This window comes from Panulirus ornatus, chromosome 33 (assembly GCF_036320965.1).
Source record: "Panulirus ornatus isolate Po-2019 chromosome 33, ASM3632096v1, whole genome shotgun sequence".
In the NCBI taxonomy this organism is placed as follows: domain Eukaryota; kingdom Metazoa; phylum Arthropoda; class Malacostraca; order Decapoda; family Palinuridae; genus Panulirus; species Panulirus ornatus.
Window position 1 is genome coordinate 2560742 of NC_092256.1, and position 21274 is coordinate 2582015.

The 21274-nt window shown below is 40.0% G+C and overlaps 1 protein-coding gene across 1 annotated transcript in view; it reads right to left on the minus strand.

Annotated features, from left to right (window-relative positions):
- The window catches only part of LOC139759397 (DNA (cytosine-5)-methyltransferase 3C-like), a 170258-nt gene that overhangs the window by 28487 nt on the left and 120497 nt on the right, over window positions 1-21274 (minus strand). The window contains exons 5-7 of the mRNA XM_071681481.1: window positions 5461-5508; window positions 5197-5261; window positions 4843-4993 (exon numbers count right to left, since the gene is read on the minus strand). Of these exons, the coding sequence (XP_071537582.1) occupies window positions 4843-4993; window positions 5197-5261; window positions 5461-5508 (264 nt within the window). The remainder of the gene's footprint in view (window positions 1-4842; window positions 4994-5196; window positions 5262-5460; window positions 5509-21274) is intronic.

The window sequence follows — 21274 nt, forward strand, 5'->3', positions numbered from 1 at the left end:
TCGAAACGCCCGTAAACCACAACGTTCCAATTCACTAATATTCCTTGCATGCCTTTCTCCCTCCGCATGTTCAGGAACCGATCACTCAAAATCTTTTTTTTTCATATCCATCTTTCCACCTCCAAATTTTGGTCTCCCACTTCTCGGTCCCGTTCACTCTGACACTAGATCATCTTGGTCAATCTATCCTCACACATTCTCTCCATGTGACCAAACCATTTCAAAACATCCTCTTCTCCACTCTCAACCACACTCTTTTTATTTCCACGCATCTCTCTTACCCTTACATTACTTACTTGATCAAACCACCTAACACCACATATTGTCCTCAAACATCTCATTTCCAGCACATCCACCCTCCTGCGCACAACTCAATCCATAGACCACGCCTTGCAACTATACAACATTGTTGGAACCACTATTCCTTCAAACATACCCATTTTTGCTTTCCGAGATTGTGTTCTCGACTTCCAAACATTCTTCAAGGCTCCCAGAATTTTCGCCCCCTCCCCCACCCTATGATTCTCTTCCGCTTCCATGTTTCCATCCGCTGCCAAATCGAATCCCAGATATCTAAAACACTTTACTTCCTCCAGTTTTCTCCATTCAAACTTACCTCCCACTGACTTGACCCTCAACCCTACTGTACCTAGTAACCTTGCTCTCATTCACATTTACTCTCAAGTTTCTTCTTTCACACACTTTACCAAACTCAGTCACCAGCTTCTGCAGTTTCTCACATGAATCAGCCACCAGCGCTGTATCATCAGCGAACAACAACTGACTCACTTCCCAAGCTCTCTCTCATCCACAACAGACTGCATACTTGCCCCTCTCTCCAAAACTCTTGCATTCATCTCCCTAACAACCCCATCCATAAACAGAGTAAACAACCATGGAGACATCACGCACCCCTGCCCCAAACCGACATTCATTTTCCTCTCTTACCTCTCGTACACATGCCTTACATCCTCGATAAAACTTTTCACTGCTTCTAACGGCTTGCATCCCACATCAATAATTCTTAATACCTTCCACAGAGAATCTCTATCAACTTTACAATATGATTTCTCTAGATCCATAAATGCTACATACAAATCCATTTGCTTTTCTAAGTATTTCTCACATACATTCTTCAAAGCAAACACCTGAAACACACTGCTCTTCCCCAATGTGATGCTCTATACACGCCTTCACTCTCTCAACTCAATACCCTCCCATATAGTTTCCCAGGAATACTCAACAAACTTACACCTCTATAATGTGAATACTCACCTTTATCCCCTTTTCCTTTGCAAAATGGCACTATGCATGCATTCCGCCAATCCTCAGGCACCTCACCATGAGTCTTTATTTATCTATTCATTTTGCTTTGTCGCTGTCTCCCGCGATTGCGAGGTAGCGCAAGGAAACAGACGAAAGAAATGGCCCAACCCACCCACATACATATGTATATACATACACGTCCACACACGCAAATATACATGCCTATACATCGCAATGTACACATATATATACACACACAGACATATTCATATATACACATGTATATAATTCATACTGTCTGCCTTATTTATTCCCATCGCCACCTAGCAACACATGGAATAACATCCCCCTCCCCCTCATGTGTGCGAGGTAGCACTAGGATAAGACAACAAAGGCCCCATTCGTTCACATTCAGTTTCTAGCTGTCATGTAATAATGCCCGAAACCACAGCTCCCTTTCCACATCCAGGCCCCACACAACTTTCCATGGTTTACCCCAGACGCTTCACATGCCCTGATTCAATCCATTGATAGCACGTCGACCCCGGTATACCACATCGATCCAATTCACTCTATTCCTTGCACGCCTTTCACCCTCCTGCATGTTCAAGCCCCGATCACTCAAAATCTTTTTCACTCCATCTTTCCACCTCCAATTTGGTCTCCCACTTCTCGTTCCCTCCACCTCCGACACATATATCCTCTTGGTCAATCTTTCCTCACTCATTCTCTCCATGTCCCCAAACCATTTCAAAATACCCTCTTCTGCTATCTCAACCACACTCTTTTTATTTCCACACATCTCTCTTACCCTTACATTACTTACTCGATCAAACCACCTCACACCACACATTGTCCTCAAACATCTCATTTCCATCACATCCACCCTCCTGCGCACAACTCAATCCATAGCCCACGCCTCGCAACCATACAACATTGTTGGAACCACTATTCCTTCAAACATACCCATTTTTGCTTTCCGAGATAATGTTCTCGACTTCCACACATTCTTCAAGGCTCCCAGGATTTTCGCCCCCTCCCCCACCCTATGATTCACTTCCGCTTCCATGGTTCCATCCGCTGCCAGATCCACTCCCAGATATCTAAAACACTTTACTTCCTCCAGTTTTTCTCCATTCAAACTTACCTCCCAACTGACTTGACCCTCAACCCTACTGTACCTAATAACCTTGCTCTTATTCACATTTACTCTTAACTTTCTTCTTTCACACACTTTACCAAACTCAGTCACCAGCTTCTGCAGTTTCTCACATGAATCAGCCACCAGCGCTGTATCATCAGCGAAGAACAACTGACTCACTTCCAAAGCTCTCTCATCCCCAACAGACTGCATACTTCATACATACATTAGATAGCCTTACCACCAGTCAACAACACAGTCGCCCCCTTTTTTAATAGATTCCACTGTAATACCATCCAAACCCACTGCCTTGCTTGCTTTCATCTTCCGCAAAGCTTTTACTACCTCTTCTCTCATTACCAAATCATTCTCCCTAACCCTATATCTAACACTATCATCTAATACATTCAACAAACCTTCAAAATACTCACTCCATCTCCTTCTCACATCACCACTACTTGTTATCACCACCCCATTAGCCCCCTTCACTGATGTTCCCGTTTGTTGTCTTGTCTTACGCACTTTATCTACCTCCTTCCAAAACATATTTTTATTCTCCCTAATATTTAATGATACTCTCTCACCCCAACTCTTATTTGCCCACTTTTTCACCTCTTGCACCCTTCTTTTGACCTCTTGCCTCTTTCTTTTATACGTCTCCCAGTCATTTGCATTATTTCCCTGCAAAAATTGTTCAAATGCCTCTCTCTTCTCTTTCACTAATAATCTTACTTCTTTATCCCACCACTCACTATCTTTTTTGATCTGCCACCTTCCACGCTTCTTATGCCACAAGCATCTTTTGCGCAAGCCATCACTGCTTCCCTACATATATCCCATTCTTCCCCCACTCCCCTTACGTCATTTGTTCTCACTTTTTCCCATTCTGCTCTCAGTCTCTCCTGGTACTTCCCCACACAAGTCTCCTTCCCAAGCTCACTTATTCTCACCACTCTCTTCACCCCAACATCCTCTCTTTTTTCTGAAAACCTCTACAGATCTTCACCTTCGCCTCCACAAGATAATGATCAAACATCCTTCCAGTTGCACCTTTCAGCACATTAACATGAAAAAGTCTCCCTTTCGTACCCCTATCAATTAACATGTAATCCATTAACGGTCTCTGGCCATCTCTCCTATTTATATACATCTACTTATGTATAGCTCTCTCTTTAAACCAGGTATTTCCAATCACCAGTCCTTTTTCAGCACACAAATCTTAAAGGTCTTCAACATTTCCATTTACAACACTGAACACCCCATGTACACCAATTATTCCCTCAACTGCCACATTACTCAACTTTGAATTCAAATCATCCATCATTATAACCCGGTCTCGTGCATCAAAACTACTTACACACTCACTCAGCTGCTCCCTAAACATTTCCCTTTCCTGATCTTTCTTCTCATTCCCAGGTGCCTATGCACCAATAATCACCCATCTCTCTCCATCCACTTTCAGTTTTACCCATATCAATCTAGAGTTTACTTTCTTACACTCTATCACATACTCCCACCACTCCTGTTTCATGAGTAGCGCTACTCCTTCCTTTGCTCTTGTCCTCTCACCAGCCCCTGACTTTACTTCCAAAACATTCCCAAACTCTATTCCTTGCACGTTTTTCACCCTCTTCTATGTTTAAGCCCTAATCACTCAAATTTTTTTCACTCCTTCCTTCCACCTCCAATTTGGTCTCCCACTTCTCCTCGTTCCCTCCACCTCTTACACATATATCCTCTTTGTCAATATTTCCTCACTCATTCTCTCCATGTGACCAAACCATTTCAATACAAGTTCTTCTGCTCTCTCAACCACATTATCTATCATCACACATCTCTGTTACCCTTTCATTACTTACTCGACCAAGCCACCTCACAACACATATTGACCTTAAACATCTCATTTCCAAGACATCTACCCTCCTCCGCACAACGCCTCGCAACCATATAACATTGTTGGATCCAATATTCCTTCAAACATACCCATTTTTGCTCTCCGAGGTAACGTTCTGGCCTTCCAAAAATTCTTCAACGCTCCCAGATTCTTCGCCCCCTCCCCCACCTTGTGACTCACTCCGCTTCCATGGTTCCATCTGTTGCTAAATCCATAATAGCTTCAACAATACAGTAATGATACCATGTTCATAAAAGTGACGACATAGTTATGAGTTCCAATAAAACATGAGTCAGAGTATGTTGGATCCTGCATGACCTTACTGCATTAATGCCAATCACAACATGAAAATGACTTGGGACTTCAAGGACATATCATTCATGTAACTGCTGTCTATGCTACTTATTACCCACTTTAGGTGTAGATGAAACAAGTATCAAATGCAAAAGAATATTGAGAACATATTTCTGGAGACAAAAATGGGACAAAAGTGTATATCCGAATGTGAAAATAATAAACTGTATATAAGTTTGCGAGTCACCTTTTTCTTCCAATCAGGTCTTGGTTTAAGAAGGCCATGTGTGTCTGGATGGTATGGCTCACACAGAAAACACTGCCATGGATCTATCTCTATGATGTGTTGTGCCACAGCCGGGGACACAAGCAATTCAACACACCCAATGCAAAACACTCTGATGAAATAAAGTTGTAAGAGAAAAGTTTCCTTTACTCAGAAAAATGTAATCCCTATACAGCATGCTGACATCATACATAATCAGGAGTGATAATGACTTTAATTTGTATCCTTTAGTTTTATAACTGACTAAATATTCAGATATATTACAAGATTCCAGTTACATATACAATAGAAAAACAGATTAAAATAATACATTACCTCTCACATTGTGGTGCATCACATACAAGAACTTCACCAGCACCTCCACACACAGCACAGAATATCTGTTGTAAAAGTAATTCTATCATTACTTGTACACAGTAATTCTATCATTACTTGAAATATAATCCAATTGATCATCAGATTACTCCTGGAGGGATAATATCTAAATTCTAACTACTATTGAGTCAAATATGGATAAGCATTGGTGTGTCATGTTTCAAAATTTGAAATGAAAGAGTAATCTGGTATGCTTTCACTTACATATATTCCATCATCTCCATGTGTCATTACAGCATCATCAGCCTCTTCCTATATAGAAAATATAACATAAAGAACTGCATTGAACAAATCCCTTGACCTAGATGTGTCAAAGAAACAAGAAGGAACATCAGAATACAAATGTAAAAAATTAATTTAATTCAAACAATACTATTGTCACTGCTCTTAGAATGTGTATAGAAAATGCTATATAAACAAAGCATATCAAATCATTAGTTCTGTAGTACATTGGTTTAACCTCTTACCTTAACCTTATTTTGTAAAGAATGTTACAAAAATCAATCATCATTTTAATTCAATTTTGAAATGTTTACATATAGACCAAGTTGCATGCAAAATGTTTTGTTTGAAATGTTATTATTATAGAAATTATTACATAATGAAATACACATTTACTATGAATATGATTATCTCAACAAAGCCACAAATATCTAATAAGTATAAAACTTTTATAAAACTTTATATGGTACAAAGACATTAGATGTAATAAATGACAACATATCAAATAAATCCTTAAATCCCATCACTTCACTACTTGTAGTAGGATACCATTAACTCATGACACTGCAGCTAACATTTGCTCTGCATACCTGCTTGTCTCTTCAACTTTCATGCAACTAATTCATTAAGTATAAAAAACTGAAGAATACTGCACATATACTGACGTTCATCAACTATATAACTGATAGTGTTATCACTAGCAAAAGCAAATCATTGGAAAGGCACAATAATGGGTGAGGATGGCTACTTTGGACTATCTGAGCCACAGCATGTACCATCTTGAAGTATTATCTTTATTTGTGTTTCTGTATAGTCACCAGTGTCATATTCATAATTACTTAGCAGGCTGAGAATGACATCTCCTTACATTCCTGGCTGGGATGCCTTGTAATGAATGCTTAGCAGAGGTAATCTTGGCTGGTACAGAGTCCTACATCCATTCTTCTACATAATCTTTCTATCCCCCCAGTAATGGTTTGATCACTCCTGCTCCAATCCATGTTGCACATTCAATTCTGCTGAGAATCACTGAAAAGCTGGTCTTTGTACAGTGATGCACATTCTCATATAAACAGAGTGCTAACTTGACTTCTGCTGACAAATTATGTTTGTCCTTCACCAAAAACATTTCCTATATCCTCAGGACTTCAACCTTTCCTCCTCTCCTCTTATCTGATCTCTAATGGATAAAGCCATTAAGCACCTTATTTCCCTCTAACTGAAGTTTGAAAGATTATGCTTCTCATCTTCTAACCCAACCTCTCCTATATTCTCCTTATGCAAGGTCTTCTAAGTACTCTCCTAGCCCCAGGTGAACAAGGTATATGGCCAGGAGGGAATACCACCCTCAGTCCTCAATCAGTGTGTCTCTGAGCTAGTTTTGATCCTTGCTCACCTATTTTGCCTGTCTAAAAACCTAGACTTTCCCTTCCAAGTGGAAGCATGTCTTGGTGCAGCCCATCCCTAAGAGAGGAGAAAACTCTAACCACCTCTATCATCTTACTGCTTTGTCTCCAAAGTCTCTGAAACTCTACTAACTCTCATTTTCTCAGTCATTTAGAATCCCATTCCCTTCTTTCTGTTTGCCAGTATGGATTTCAGAGTGCTAGGTCTACTAGTGATCTATGTGACTCAGCTCTGGTCCACCTCTCACAAGAATTTTGGTGGAACTTTCTAGACTCCGTCTCTTTGATTTTTCTATTCTCTGTTCCCTAATACACAATTTTTTCTTAAACATTTCCATTGCAGTGGTCACTGACATAAAGGGTTTCTTCCTCTTATCCTGTTAACAGTGATCCTCCTCAGGATTCTGTCCTATTGCCTACACTTTTTCTGCTCTTTTCTACATTCAACCCTACTCAGTCTTATGCTGATGATCCAACTTTTCATACTCAACTCACTTTCTCTCCCTATTTTACCCTACTCAGTCTTGTGCTGATGATCCAACTTTTCATACTCAACTCACTTTCTCTCCCTTTCTTCAAATATTCAACATACTTCCTCTCTCATTTAAGACCTGTGCACCGTCTTAGAATGGAGAAGCAGTAACTAATTTAATTCAATAACAATGAGACAATTTCTCCATGTATCTCTTGAAGAGACTTTTGTTTCCCTCTGTTTAATTTCATGACACCACACTTCAACCCTGTAGTATCATAAAATAGTTGCAAATAACCATATCCCCCACTCATGCCTAGAAACACTAAATAACCAACATCAAAAAGACTGCCCAAAAAACTTGGAGTCAATTTTTCCTGTGAGCAGCTATTTCATATCTATAGGTATTCTATTCACTTTAGTATTGAGAATGCTTTAACATCTGGGGTGGCCCTTCCTCCACTTCATTATTAACCAAAGTGGAGTCAAAAGCCTTCTGTCTTATCCTTCTTGGTATCATCTCTTCAATTTTGTTGCTCTCCCTCTTTTCTCTGAGTATCATTCTGATTACCATTCCTATGATCTGTCTGCATGTGTCCCTGCCCTATAAGCTTGGACTCCAGCCATGCATCTGGCTGCTGCCTCCTATAGTTTCTGTGTGGAGTACAACCATTCAAGGGCTGATAGTTTTGATACCTCCTTCCCTTAAAAAGCTGTGAAATTTTCTTCCTCCTTTTGTCCTTTTCTCTTCCTTTAAGCTTTCTCCCTTTAAAAGTAAAGTCTATAACACCTACAAAGTCCTGATTAATTAACGTTTTCTTTTTTCATAATGCTTTATCTTATACCTAAGATGTCCTTTGACTAGAGCATGTCTTGTCTGTACCATTTCGATCATTATACTGTATTAAAAAGATACTTATATAATCTTTAAGTAATGAAAAAAGTAACACAGTTTCCTCTACATCAGTGCAATAAAATTTTCAATGAAGCACACTGAAAAGAGTGGGCAGCCATAGCATGATACTATGATTTATCCATGGCAAAATTTCACACACATATCCAGTAGGACCTTCTTTAATGCAGCCTCTTTAATATTTTTTTCATTTATTGGACAGGACAAATATATTTATTTAATAAACACAGTATACATAATTGTTAGCTGAGTGTCAGGCATATGTGATTCAGTCACTTGGATTAGCTTCTTCTACTATTCAAACAGTGCCTGATAACAATGAGAGGATAAAAAGAACCAGCCAATCTATCACATCCTAAATTGCAACAAATTTTTCCCACAAAAAAATAAGTTATTGGATATGACAGAGAGCAGATCAGAAGAGTGTAGTTGCACTGTCAGAATGCAGCTGCTCTGATCAACAACAATGCAAGTAATGAGAAACTTGTAAACGTTGATTTAATGAACTCATACTATGTTTGTATCAATCTTTTTTTTATCTGTAAAATGCCTAAATGACATCTGCAGAGCCATTAGTATTACCAAAGAAAGCCATTCTACTGCAGTTCTTAGTGTAAGAACTGACACTGCCAGGAACACATCTCCATAAGTACCATGTAATAACATACCTTTTTAATGGATTTTTTCCTAAACAAACATTCCCCAAGAATGCATCTCATCCATCATAAGAGGTCTCTATATAAAATTAGGCACAATGCACACTTTGCAGTTTCTTTCCAAGGGTGATTTCATATTTATTTATTTATTTATTTATTTTGCTTTGTCGCTGTCTCCCGTGTTAGCGAGGTAGCGCAAGGAAACAGACGAAAGAATGGCCCAACCCACCCACATACACATGTATATACATACACGTCCACACACGCAAATATACATACCTATACATCTCAATGTACACATATATAAACACACACAGACATATACATATATACACATGTACATATTTCATACTGTCTGCCTTTATTTATTCCCATCGCCACCTCGCCACACATGGAATAACAACCCCATCCCCCCTCATGTGTGCGAGGTAGCGCTACGAAAAGACACCAAAGGCCCCATTCGTTCACACTCAGTCTCTAGCTGTCATGAAATAATGCACCGAAACCACATCTCCCTTTCCACATCCAGGCCCCACACAACTTTCCATGGTTTACCCCAGACGCTTCACATGCCCTGGTTCAATCCATTGATAGCACGTCGGCCCCGGTATGCCACATCGTTCCAATTCACTCTATTCCTTGCATGCCTTTCACCCTCCAGCATGTTCAGGCCCCGATCACTCAAAATCAATCTTTTTTACTCCATATTTCCACCTCCAATTTGGTCTCCCACTTCTCCTCGTTCCCTCCACCTCTGACACATATATCCTCTTGGTCAATCTTTCCTCACTCATTCTCTCCATGTGACCAAAAGGGTAAGAGAGATGTGTGGAAATAAAAAGTGTGGTAGAGAGAGCAGAAGAGGGTGTTTTGAAATGGTTTGGTCGCATGGAGAGAATGAATGAGGAAAGATTGACCAAGAGGGGATTTCATACTATGTATAATATGTACACCAAAAAACATATGCATCACATATTTTCTACATGGGCAGAACTTTATTTCCAAAAATAACAGAAAAAGTAAGTTTCTTATCAACAAAAATATGAGCAATAACACTACAGTTATTGTTACATTACTCTAAAACTAAGTTTTCAATGCTTGGCATTTTATTTGCAGAGAGAATGAGTGTTTTAGGAAAGACTTTATGATACATGATTCTCTTAATCACCTATTTGTCTGAAAATGCATGGCATGGAATGACTGCCATCTAAAGTCTGCACCAAAAGTTAAAGAACAAAAGGTCCGTCGACTTATCATGGAAATCATTTCATATCTCTTTAATTAAAGAGACCCTGGCAAGTGCAATATGTTAAGTCGTGCATCAGTTGCACTAATCGTATGCCTGGAAATAACGACGCTATGCCATAACCATCACTTTGTGTCTAGCAACTATGAGGCTCATGTCTGTTTTCTTTGTCTCCAAAGTGGGTAAATTTTTCTCCACATTTGTCTGTAATTATCGAGTTCTTATGCCATCCCGTTATGCACAGGAGAGTTACAACTGAGGAGTTAACAGGTGTCTGCCAACAAAATGCCCAATGGTAGATGAAATGGTTTAAAGAATTAAGGATGTCCATTCTACTAGTTCCTCTTCGCAAGTCTGGAAGGCTAAGATGAATATATCTCATAACATCTGAAAAGCAAATGCAAGACAAGTATAAGCCAGAATAACCATAACTTGCTCGAAAATGTCTCACTAAGGAAAGCTCAAAAGTTACCTCATAATGACTTGGGGTTTCGAAGTCTGTGTGCGACATAAACCTCTAATGACTGCCACCTAGAGGGAAAACAAAACCAAAAAAATGCAAGAAATACAGTGTTTGGGAGCAGGAAACATGGAAAACTGTGTTGTGGTGTGAGTCAACATTTACTATGACTGTTGTGAAAAGAGTCAACATTTATCTAAAGTGACAAATCACCAGAGGGAAGGCGTCTATGCCACCCCAACCATAATACACAGAAAAAACTTGTAAAACACCCTCATTTTCTTACGATTTTTGGCTGTTTCAGCTATGATGGTGTAGGTGATTTGGTAACCTGACCTAAGAATGTGAAAAAGAAGAAAGTATTGTACTTAAATATACTTAATGACCATTTACCTGCTCGCTGCCATAACATTATGTCTGTTAAACAATGGCTGAATGATAGCGAAGTGAAATATTTCAAGGACTGGCCAGGATACAGCCCTACTCTCACCCTATATGAAAACCTGTGGTCCATTGTAAAAATATAACTAAATAATATGAACCCTTCTGTGCCAAAGCCTGAACCAGCAATTAAGAAGCTATGGGGTCATTCACTCCAGACCTACTCCAGAATCTTGCTGTGCACAGCCATGCCAACACACCATCGCTCCTTACCTCCCAAGTGGCAGGATGCAGCAGATGAGTGTGATGCACAGCAATTCACACCGAAAAAAGGGGTAGAAAAGTACTGTAAAAGCACCACCCACTATCTACCCCACCTCCAGCTTGGTGCATCAATCCATATCCAAAATTCCATCATGAAGTGTTGGGGCAAAGCACGTACATCTGTCCATATCCAAATTCCCATCATGAAGTGTTGGGATAAAACAGGTACATCTGTCCATATCCAAAATACCATCATGAAGTGTTGGAACAAAGCAGGTACATCTGTCCATATCCAAAATACTATAGGGAAGTGTTGGGACAAAGCAGGTACATCTGTCCATACCCAAAATACCATCATGAAGTGTTGGGACAAAGCAGGTACATCTATCCATATCCAAAATACCATCATGAAGTGTTGGGATAAAGCAAGTACAACTGTCCATATCCATAATACCATCATGAAGTGTTAGGACAAAGCAGGTACATCTGTCCATATCCAAAATTCTTTCATGAAGTGTTGCGAAAAAGCAGGTACATCTGTCCATATCCAAAATACCATCATGAAGTGTTGTGACAAAGCAGGTACATCTGTCCATACCCAAAATACCATCATGAAGTGTTGGGACAAAGCAGGTACATCTGTCCATATCCAAAATACCACCATGAAGTGTTGGGACAAAGGAGTTACATCTGTCCATACCCAAAATACCAGCATGAACTGTTGGGACAAAGCAGGTACATCTGTCCATACCTAAAATTCCATCATGAAGTGTTGGGGCAAAGCAGGTAAACCTGTCCATATCCAAAATTCTTTCATGAAGTGTTGCGAAAAAGCAGGTACATCTGTCCATATCCAAAATACCATCATGAAGTGTTGTGACAAAGCAGGTACATCTGTCCATACCCAAAATACCACCATGAAGTGTTGGGACAAAGCAGGTACATCTGTCCATATCCAAAATACCATCATGAAGTGTTGGGACAAAGCAGGTACATCTGTCCATATCCAAAATACCATCATGAAGTGTTGGGACAAAGCAGGTACATCTGTCCATATCCAAAATACCATCATGAAGTGTTGGGACAAAGCAGGTACATCTGTCCATATCCAAAATTCCATCATGAAGTGTTGGGACAAAGCAGGTACATCTGTCCATATCCAAAATACCATCATGAAGTGTTGGGACAAAGCAGGTACATCTGTCCATATCCAAAATACCATCATGAAGTGTTGCACAAAGCAGGTACATCTGTCCATATCCAAAATACCATCATGAAGTGTTGGGACAAAGCAGGTACATCTGTCCATATCCAAAATACCATCATGAAGTGTTGGGACAAAGCAGGTACATCTGTCCATATCCAAAATACCATCATGAAGTGTTGGGACAAAGCAAGTACATCTATCCATATCCAAAATTCCATCATGAAGTGTTGGGACAAAGCAGGTACATCTGTCCATATCCAAAATACCATCATGAAGTGTTGGAACAAGCAGGTACATCTGTCCATATCCATAATTCCATCATGAAGTGTTGGGACAAAGCAGGTACATCTGTCCATATCAAAATGCCAACTACTGAAGTGTTGGGACAAAGCAGGTACATCTGTCCATATCCAAAATGCCATCATGAAGTGTTGGGACAAAGCAGGTACATTGTCCATATCCAAAATACCATCATGAAGTGTTGGACAAAGCAGGGTACATATGCTCCCATATCCAAAATACCAATCATGAAGTGTTGGGACAAAGCAGGCAACATCTGTCCATATCCTAAATTCCATCATGAAGTGTTGGACAAAGCAGGTACATCTGTCCATATCCAAAATACCATCATGAAGTGTTGCGAAAAAAGCAGGTACATCTGTTCCATATCCAAAATACCATCATGAAGTGTTGCGAAAAAGCAGGAACATCTGGCCATACCCAAAATACCATCATGAAGTGTGGGACAAAGCAGTTACATCTGTCCATATCCAAAATACCATCATGAAGTGTTGGGACAAAGCAGGTACATCTGTCCATATCCAAAATTCCATCATGAAGTGTTGGGGCAAAGCAGGTACATCTGTCCATATCCAAATTCCCATCATGAAGTGTTGGGACAAAGCAGGTACATCTGTCCATATCCAAAATACCATCATGAAGTGTTGGGACAAAGAGAGTACATCTGTCCCATATCCAAAATTCCATCATGAAGTGTTGGGGCACAAGCAGGTACATCTGTCCATAACCAAATTCCATCATGAAGTGTTCGGGACAAAGCAGGTACATCTGTCCATATCCAAAATACCATCATGAAGTGTTGGGACAAAGCAGGTACATCTGTCCATATCCAAAATACCATCATGAAGTGTTGGGACAAAGCAGTTACATCTGTCCATATCTAAAATGCCATCATGAAGTGTTGGGACAAAGCAGGTACATCTGTCCATATCCAAAATTCCATCATGAAGTGTTGGGGCAAAGCAGGTACATCTGTCCATATCCAAAATTCCCATCATGAAGTGTTGGGACAAAGCAGGTACATCTGTCCATATCCAAAATTCCATCATGAAGTGTTGCGGACAAAGCAGGTACATCTGTCCATATCCAAAATCCTAGAAGTGTTGGACAAAGCAGTACATCATCCATACCAAATACACAGATGTTGACAAAGCAGTACATCTGTCCATACCAAATTCCATATGAAGTGTTGGCAAAGCAGGAACTGTCCATATCCAAATCATCATGAATTCGAAAAGCAGGTACACTGTCCAATCCAAATACATGAGTTGACAAAGTACATCTCCAACCAAATACCAATTGACAAGCGTACACGCATACCAAAAAAATGAAGTTTGGCAACAGGACATCTGTCCACCAATCCAGAAGTTTGGTATCGTATACCAAAATACATAATGTGAAGCAGAATTGCCATCCAAATCCATAAGTTGGCAAAGTTGTCCATATCAATCACAAGGCAAGGTAATGTCATACCAAAATCACATGATTGACAAAGCAGTACATTGTCCAACAAAACCATAATGTTGGAAGCAGTAACTTCATACAATTCACATAAGGTTGGGAAAGTAACTGTCCAACCAAAATCATCAGAAGTGTTGGACAACAGTAATCTCCATACCAATCCATCATGAAGTGTTGGCAAGCAGTAATCTTCCATACCAAATACAGAAGTGTTGGGACAAAGCAGTAATCTTCATATCAAAACATCAAGTGGAAAGCAGTAATGCCAACCAAAATCCATCATGAATTGAAAAGCAGGTACATGCAACCAATCCATTGAATTTGGCAAAGAGTAATCTTCCATACAATCCACAAAAGTTGAAAGTAATGTCCATCCAAAAACAATGCAAAGAGTACTCTATCAATCATCAGAATGTGCAAAGAGTACATGTCCAATCCAATCATAAGTGGAAGAGTCATTCATCAAATACATCTGAGGTGACAAAGATACACTTCTTCAATCATCAGAGTGTTGAAAAAGTACATTATCAAATATCATAAGGTACAAAGCAGAATCATCAATACATCATGAAGGTTGGAAAGCAGGACTTGTCATATCAATATATGAATTGGAACAGTATTGCTCAATCATATAATTGACAAATACATCTCATACCAATCATCATGATTGAAGCAGTAACTGTCAACCAATCATCATGAGTGTGGACAAAGCATACATTCATATCAAATCATCAAAGTTGCACAACGTATCAACAAAGTGACAAAGCATAATTCATACAACAATGAAGTGTTGAAGATACATTCCTCAAATACCATCATGAAGTGTTGGACAAAGCAAGTACATCTTCATATCCAAAATTCCATCATGAAGTTTGGGCAAAGCAGTACATCTGTCCATATCCAAATTCCAATTGAAGTTTGGACAAAGAGTACATCTGTCCATATCCAAAATACCATCATGAAGTGTTGGGACAAAGCAGGTACATCTGTCCATTCCAAATCCACATAAGTGTTGGGACAAAGCAGTACATCTGCCATACCAAAATACATCATGAAGTGTGGACAAAGCAGTAATCTCATATCCAAATACATCAGAAGTTTGGATAAGAGTACATCTGTCCATATCCAAAATACCATCATGAAGTGTTGCGACAAAGCAGGTACATCTGTCCATATCCAAAATACCATCATGAAGTGTTGGGACAAAGCAGGTACATCTGTCCATATCCAAAATACCATCATGAAGTGTTGCGACAAAGCAGGTACATCTATCCATATCCAAAATTCCATCATGAAGTGTTGCGACAAAGCAGGTACATCTGTCCATATCCAAAATACCATCATGAAGTGTTGGGACAAAGCAGGTACATCTGTCCATATCCAAAATACCATCATGAAGTGTTGGGACAAAGCAGGTACATCTGTCCATATCCAAAATACCATCATGAAGTGTTGGGACAAAGCAGGTACATCTGTCCATATCCAAAATACCATCATGAAGTGTTGGGACAAAGCAGGTACATCTGTCCATATCCAAAATACCATCATGAAGTGTTGCGACAAAGCAGGTACATCTGTCCATATCCAAAATACCATCATGAAGTGTTGGGACAAAGCAGGTACATCTGTCCATATCCAAAATACCATCATGAAGTGTTGGGACAAAGCAGGTACATCTGTCCATATCCAAAATACCATCATGAAGTGTTGGGACAAAGCAGGTACATCTGTCCATATCCAAAATACCATCATGAAGTGTTGGGACAAAGCAGGTACATCTGTCCATATCCAAAATACCATCATGAAGTGTTGGGACAAAGCAGGTACATCTGTCCATATCCAAAATACCATCATGAAGTGTTGGGACAAAGCAGGTACATCTGTCCATATCCAAAATACCATCATGAAGTGTTGGGACAAAGCAGGTACATCTGTCCATATCCAAAATACCATCATGAAGTGTTGGGACAAAGCAGGTACATCTGTCCATATCCAAAATACCATCATGAAGTGTTGGGACAAAGCAGGTACATCTGTCCATATCCAAAATACCATCATGAAGTGTTGGGACAAAGCAGGTACATCTGTCCATATCCAAAATACCATCATGAAGTGTTGGGACAAAGCAGGTACATCTGTCCATATCCAAAATACCATCATGAAGTGTTGGGACAAAGCAGGTACATCTGTCCATATCCAAAATACCATCATGAAGTGTTGGGACAAAGCAGGTACATCTGTCCATATCCAAAATACCATCATGAAGTGTTGGGACAAAGCAGGTACATCTGTCCATATCCAAAATACCATCATGAAGTGTTGGGACAAAGCAGGTACATCTGTCCATATCCAAAATACCATCATGAAGTGTTGGGACAAAGCAGGTACATCTGTCCATATCCAAAATACCATCATGAAGTGTTGGGACAAAGCAGGTACATCTGTCCATATCCAAAATACCATCATGAAGTGTTGGGACAAAGCAGGTACATCTGTCCATATCCAAAATACCATCATGAAGTGTTGGGACAAAGCAGGTACATCTGTCCATATCCAAAATACCATCATGAAGTGTTGGGACAAAGCAGTACATCTGTCCATATCCAAAATGCCATCATGAAGTGTTGGGAAAAGCAGGTACATCTGTCCATATCCAAAATACCATCATGAAGTGTTGGGACAAAGCAGGTACATCTGTCCATATCCAAAATACCATCATGAAGTGTTGGGACAAAGCAGGTACATCTGTCCATATCCAAAATACCATCATGAAGTGTTGGACAAAGCAGGTACATCTGTCCATATCCAAAATACCATCATGAAGTGTTGGGACAAAGCAGGTACATCTGTCCATATCCAAAATACCATCATGAAGTGTTGGGACAAAGCAGGTACATCTGTCCATATCCAAAATACCATCATGAAGTGTTGGGACAAAGCAGGTACATCTGTCCATATCCAAAATACCATCATGAAGTGTTGGGACAAAGCAGGTACATCTGTCCATATCCAAAATACCATCATGAAGTGTTGCGACAAAGCAGGTACATCTGTCCATATCCAAAATACCATCATGAAGTGTTGGGACAAAGCAGGTACATCTGTCCATATCCAAAATACCATCATGAAGTGTTGGGACAAAGCAGGTACATCTGTCCATATCCAAAATACCATCATGAAGTGTTGGGACAAAGCAGGTACATCTGTCCATATCCAAAATACCATCATGAAGTGTTGGGACAAAGCAGGTACATCTGTCCATATCCAAAATACCATCATGAAGTGTTGGGACAAAGCAGGTACATCTGTCCATATCCAAAATACCATCATGAAGTGTTGCGACAAAGCAGGTACATCTGTCCATATCCAAAATACCATCATGAAGTGTTGGGACAAAGCAGGTACATCTGTCCATATCCAAAATACCATCATGAAGTGTTGGACAAAGCAGGTACATCTGTCCATATCCAAAATACCATCATGAAGTGTTGGGACAAAGCAGGTACATCTGTCCATATCCAAAATACCATCATGAAGTGTTGGGACAAAGCAGGTACATCTGTCCATATCCAAAATACCATCATGAAGTGTTGGGACAAAGCAGGTACATCTGTCCATATCCAAAATACCATCATGAAGTGTTGGACAAAGCAGGTACATCTGTCCATATCCAAAATACCATCATGAAGTGTTGGGACAAAGCAGGTACATCTGTCCATATCCAAAATACCATCATGAAGTGTTGGGACAAAGCAGGTACATCTGTCCATATCCAAAATACCATCATGAAGTGTTGGGACAAAGCAGGTACATCTGTCCATATCCAAAATACCATCATGAAGTGTTGGACAAAGCAGGTACATCTGTCCATATCCAAAATACCATCATGAAGTGTTGGGACAAAGCAGGTACATCTGTCCATATCCAAAATACCATCATGAAGTGTTGGACAAAGCAGGTACATCTGTCCATATCCAAAATACCATCATGAAGTGTTGCGACAAAGCAGGTACATCTGTCCATATCCAAAATACCATCATGAAGTGTTGGGACAAAGCAGGTACATCTGTCCATATCCAAAATACCATCATGAAGTGTTGGGACAAAGCAGGTACATCTGTCCATATCCAAAATACCATCATGAAGTGTTGGGACAAAGCAGGTACATCTGTCCATATCCAAAATACCATCATGAAGTGTTGGGACAAAGCAGGTACATCTGTCCATATCCAAAATACCATCATGAAGTGTTGGGACAAAGCAGGTACATCTGTCCATATCCAAAATACCATCATGAAGTGTTGGGACAAAGCAGGTACATCTGTCCATATCCAAAATACCATCATGAAGTGTTGGGACAAAGCAGGTACATCTGTCCATATCCAAAATACCATCATGAAGTGTTGGGACAAAGCAGGTACATCTGTCCATATCCAAAATACCATCATGAAGTGTTGGGACAAAGCAGGTACATCTGTCCATATCCAAAATACCATCATGAAGTGTTGGGACAAAGCAGGTACATCTGTCCATATCCAAAATACCATCATGAAGTGTTGGGACAAAGCAGGTACATCTGTCCATATCCAAAATACCATCATGAAGTGTTGGGACAAAGCAGGTACATCTGTCCATATCCAAAATACCATCATGAAGTGTTGGGACAAAGCAGGTACATCTGTCCATATCCAAAATACCATCATGAAGTGTTGCGACAAAGCAGGTACATCTGTCCATATCCAAAATACCATCATGAAGTGTTGGGACAAAGCAGGTACATCTGTCCATATCCAAAATACCATCATGAAGTGTTGGGACAAAGCAGGTACATCTGTCCATATCCAAAATACCATCATGAAGTGTTGGGACAAAGCAGGTACATCTGTCCATATCCAAAATACCATCATGAAGTGTTGGGACAAAGCAGGTACATCTGTCCATATCCAAAATACCATCATGAAGTGTTGGGACAAAGCAGGTACATCTGTCCATATCCAAAATACCATCATGAAGTGTTGGGACAAAGCAGGTACATCTGTCCATATCCAAAATACCATCATGAAGTGTTGGGACAAAGCAGGTACATCTGTCCATATCCAAAATACCATCATGAAGTGTTGGGACAAAGCAGGTACATCTGTCCATATCCAAAATTCCATCATGAAGTGTTGGGACAAAGCAGGTACATCTGTCCATATCCAAAATACCATCATGAAGTGTTGGGACAAAGCAGGTACATCTGTCCATATCCAAAATACCATCATGAAGTGTTGGGACAAAGCAGGTACATCTGTCCATATCCAAAATACCATCATGAAGTGTTGGGACAAAGCAGGTACATCTGTCCATATCCAAAATACCATCATGAAGTGTTGGGACAAAGCAGGTACATCTGTCCATATCCAAAATACCATCATGAAGTGTTGCGACAAAGCAGGTACATCTGTCCATATCCAAAATACCATCATGAAGTGTTGGGACAAAGCAGGTACATCTGTCCATATCCAAAATACCATCATGAAGTGTTGGGACAAAGCAGGTACATCTGTCCATATCCAAAATACCATCATGAAGTGTTCGGACAAAGCAGGTACATCTGTCCATATCCAAAATACCATCATGAAGTGTTGGGACAAAGCAGGTACATCTGTCCATATCCAAAATACCATCATGAAGTGTTGGGACAAAGCAGGTACATCTGTCCATATCCAAAATACCATCATGAAGTGTTGGGACAAAGCAGGTACATCTGTCCATATCCAAAATACCATCATGAAGTGTTGGGACAAAGCAGGTACATCTGTCCATATCCAAAATACCATCATGAAGTGTTGCGACAAAGCAGGTACATCTGTCCATATCCAAAATACCATCATGAAGTGTTGGGACAAAGCAGGTACATCTGTCCATATCCAAAATTCCATCATGAAGTGTTGGGGCAAAGCAGGTACATCTGTCCATATCCAAAATACCATCATGAAGTGTTGGGACAAAGCAGGTACATCTGTCCATATCCAAAATACCATCATGAAGTGTTGCGACAAAGCAGGTACATCTGTCCATATCCAAAATACCATCATGAAGTGTTGGACAAAGCAGGTACATCTGTCCATATCCAAAATACCATCATGAAGTGTTGGGACAAAGCAGGTACATCTGTCCATATCCAAAATACCATCATGAAGTGTTGGACAAAGCAGGTACATCTGTCCATATCCAAAATACCATCATGAAGTGTTGGGACAAAGCAGGTACATCTGTCCATATCCAAAATACCATCATGAAGTGTTGGGACAAAGCAGGTACATCTGTCCATATCCAAAATACCATCATGAAGTGTTGCGACAAAGCAGGTACATCTGTCCATATCCAAAATACCATCATGAAGTGTTGGGACAAAGCAGGTACATCTGTCCATATCCAAAATACCATCATGAAGTGTTGGGACAAAGCAGGTACATCTGTCCATATCCAAAATACCATCATGAAGTGTTGGGACAAAGCAGGTACATCTGTCCATATCCAAAATACCATCATGAAGTGTTGGGACAAAGCAGGTACATCTGTCCATATCCAAAATACCATCATGAAGTGTTGGGACAAAGCAGGTACATCTGTCCATATCCAAAATACCATCATGAAGTGTTGGGACAAAGCAGGTACATCTGTCCATATCCAAAATACCATCATGAAGTGTTGGGACAAAGCAGGTACATCTGTCCATATCCAAAATACCATCATGAAGTGTTGGGACAAAGCAGGTACATCTGTCCATATCCAAAATACCATCATGAAGTGTTGGGACAAAGCAGGTACATCTGTCCATATCCAAAATACCATCATGAAGTGTTGGGACAAAGCAGGTACATCTGTCCATATCCAAAATACCATCATGAAGTGTTGGGACAAAGCAGGTACATCTGTCCATATCCAAATACCATCATGAAGTGTTGGGACAAAGCAGGTACATCTGTCCATATCCAAAATACCATCATGAAGTGTTGGGACAAAGCAGGTACATCTGTCCATA